The sequence below is a fragment of the Penaeus monodon genome, chromosome 32, assembly GCF_015228065.2.
Source record: "Penaeus monodon isolate SGIC_2016 chromosome 32, NSTDA_Pmon_1, whole genome shotgun sequence".
NCBI lineage: Eukaryota > Metazoa > Arthropoda > Malacostraca > Decapoda > Penaeidae > Penaeus > Penaeus monodon.
In genome coordinates this window covers 35,309,495-35,310,622 of record NC_051417.1, presented here as the reverse complement: position 1 = coordinate 35,310,622, position 1,128 = coordinate 35,309,495, and the positions used below count along the sequence as shown (strand labels likewise).

Sequence of the window (1,128 nt, the reverse complement as noted above, 5' to 3'; positions counted from 1 at the left end):
AAAAAATTAATGTCCGATTGAAAAGCATACTGGAACAAGTAAAGCTCCGATATCACATATAAAATGATCTCACACTTACTTTAACCCCATTATAGAAGACTGAATCACCACATATAACCCATGTGTTACGTTTCAGTGCAAAGACTGTGTTTGGGAGGTGGATCTTCTCGGGGGCCTGTGCCGTCACCCCAATCATGAGGGAACTTGACCAACGGGAATTCAAGGACCCCAATCGAACCTGAGGGCATTAATGACGTGTTAGAATTCCTTAGGTACTGCTATACATATATAAGTAAATCTAAGTCTGTACTTCAGAAAAAGGTATTTGTAAATACTATGATGCTTTTGCCAATCCAGGATCAAAATCCAATGACTTTAAGACTTTCTAAAATAATATCTCTGTGTCTAAATTTAAAATCTTCTAAAATGATATCTTTGTTTCTGAAGATAATGCTAACTGCTCCATCAACCCACCTGGAAGACTACATTCCTTGGTAGAGGTTTAACTGACATAACAATCCCTTGGTTATAGCTTTCCGATCGACGAGCTGTCATGCGGTCACTGGAGAGCTGGATGTTTTTGCCAGTCTTCTCGTGAAACAGAATCAGAGAAGAGTCTTTGTTATTTCCTAAGCTTGAGTGTTGCTGTCTGCCCTCTGCCGACAGCTCAAGCGCCCCATGAGAATGGCTGCTAGTTCTTAGGTCTCCTCCTTGGTGATGCCGACCATTCTGCCCAGATTCTTGTCCTCTTTGGTCATTTGTCATCTTTGTCTCAGACGTTACCCTGTGATCATGAGGAATGTGGGCAGATGTTGCTGGGTGAAAGCCCGATGTGAGTGAGTGATGGCCCAAGGGATGGCGAGAGTCTGGCTGAGAAAGCTCAAGAGAATCTTGTGACACAGCATTGTTGTTCGTGGCCATAACTGTGGAGTCCATTACAGGTGAACTTGCTTGTCTCGAGACACTTGTTATGACCACTGACTCCGTGAAGCCAAATAGGTCAACTACACCAAATACTCTCTGAAATGTAGAAACTTCATTCATATGCGAGTGCTTCAAACAATTTTTATGTCTGGTATACTTTTAAAGATAAAATATACAACTGCCAGCATTTAATTATTCCCAAAG

At 41.8% G+C, this 1,128-nt stretch overlaps 1 protein-coding gene across 1 annotated transcript in view; it reads right to left on the bottom strand.

Moving 5' to 3' along the window:
- Positions 1 to 1,128, bottom strand: part of LOC119593653 (neuralized-like protein 4) — a 43,428-nt gene that overhangs the window by 6,388 nt on the left and 35,912 nt on the right. The window contains 2 exon segments of the mRNA XM_037942604.1: positions 80 to 238; positions 475 to 1,020. Of these exon segments, the coding sequence (XP_037798532.1) occupies positions 80 to 238; positions 475 to 1,020 (705 nt within the window).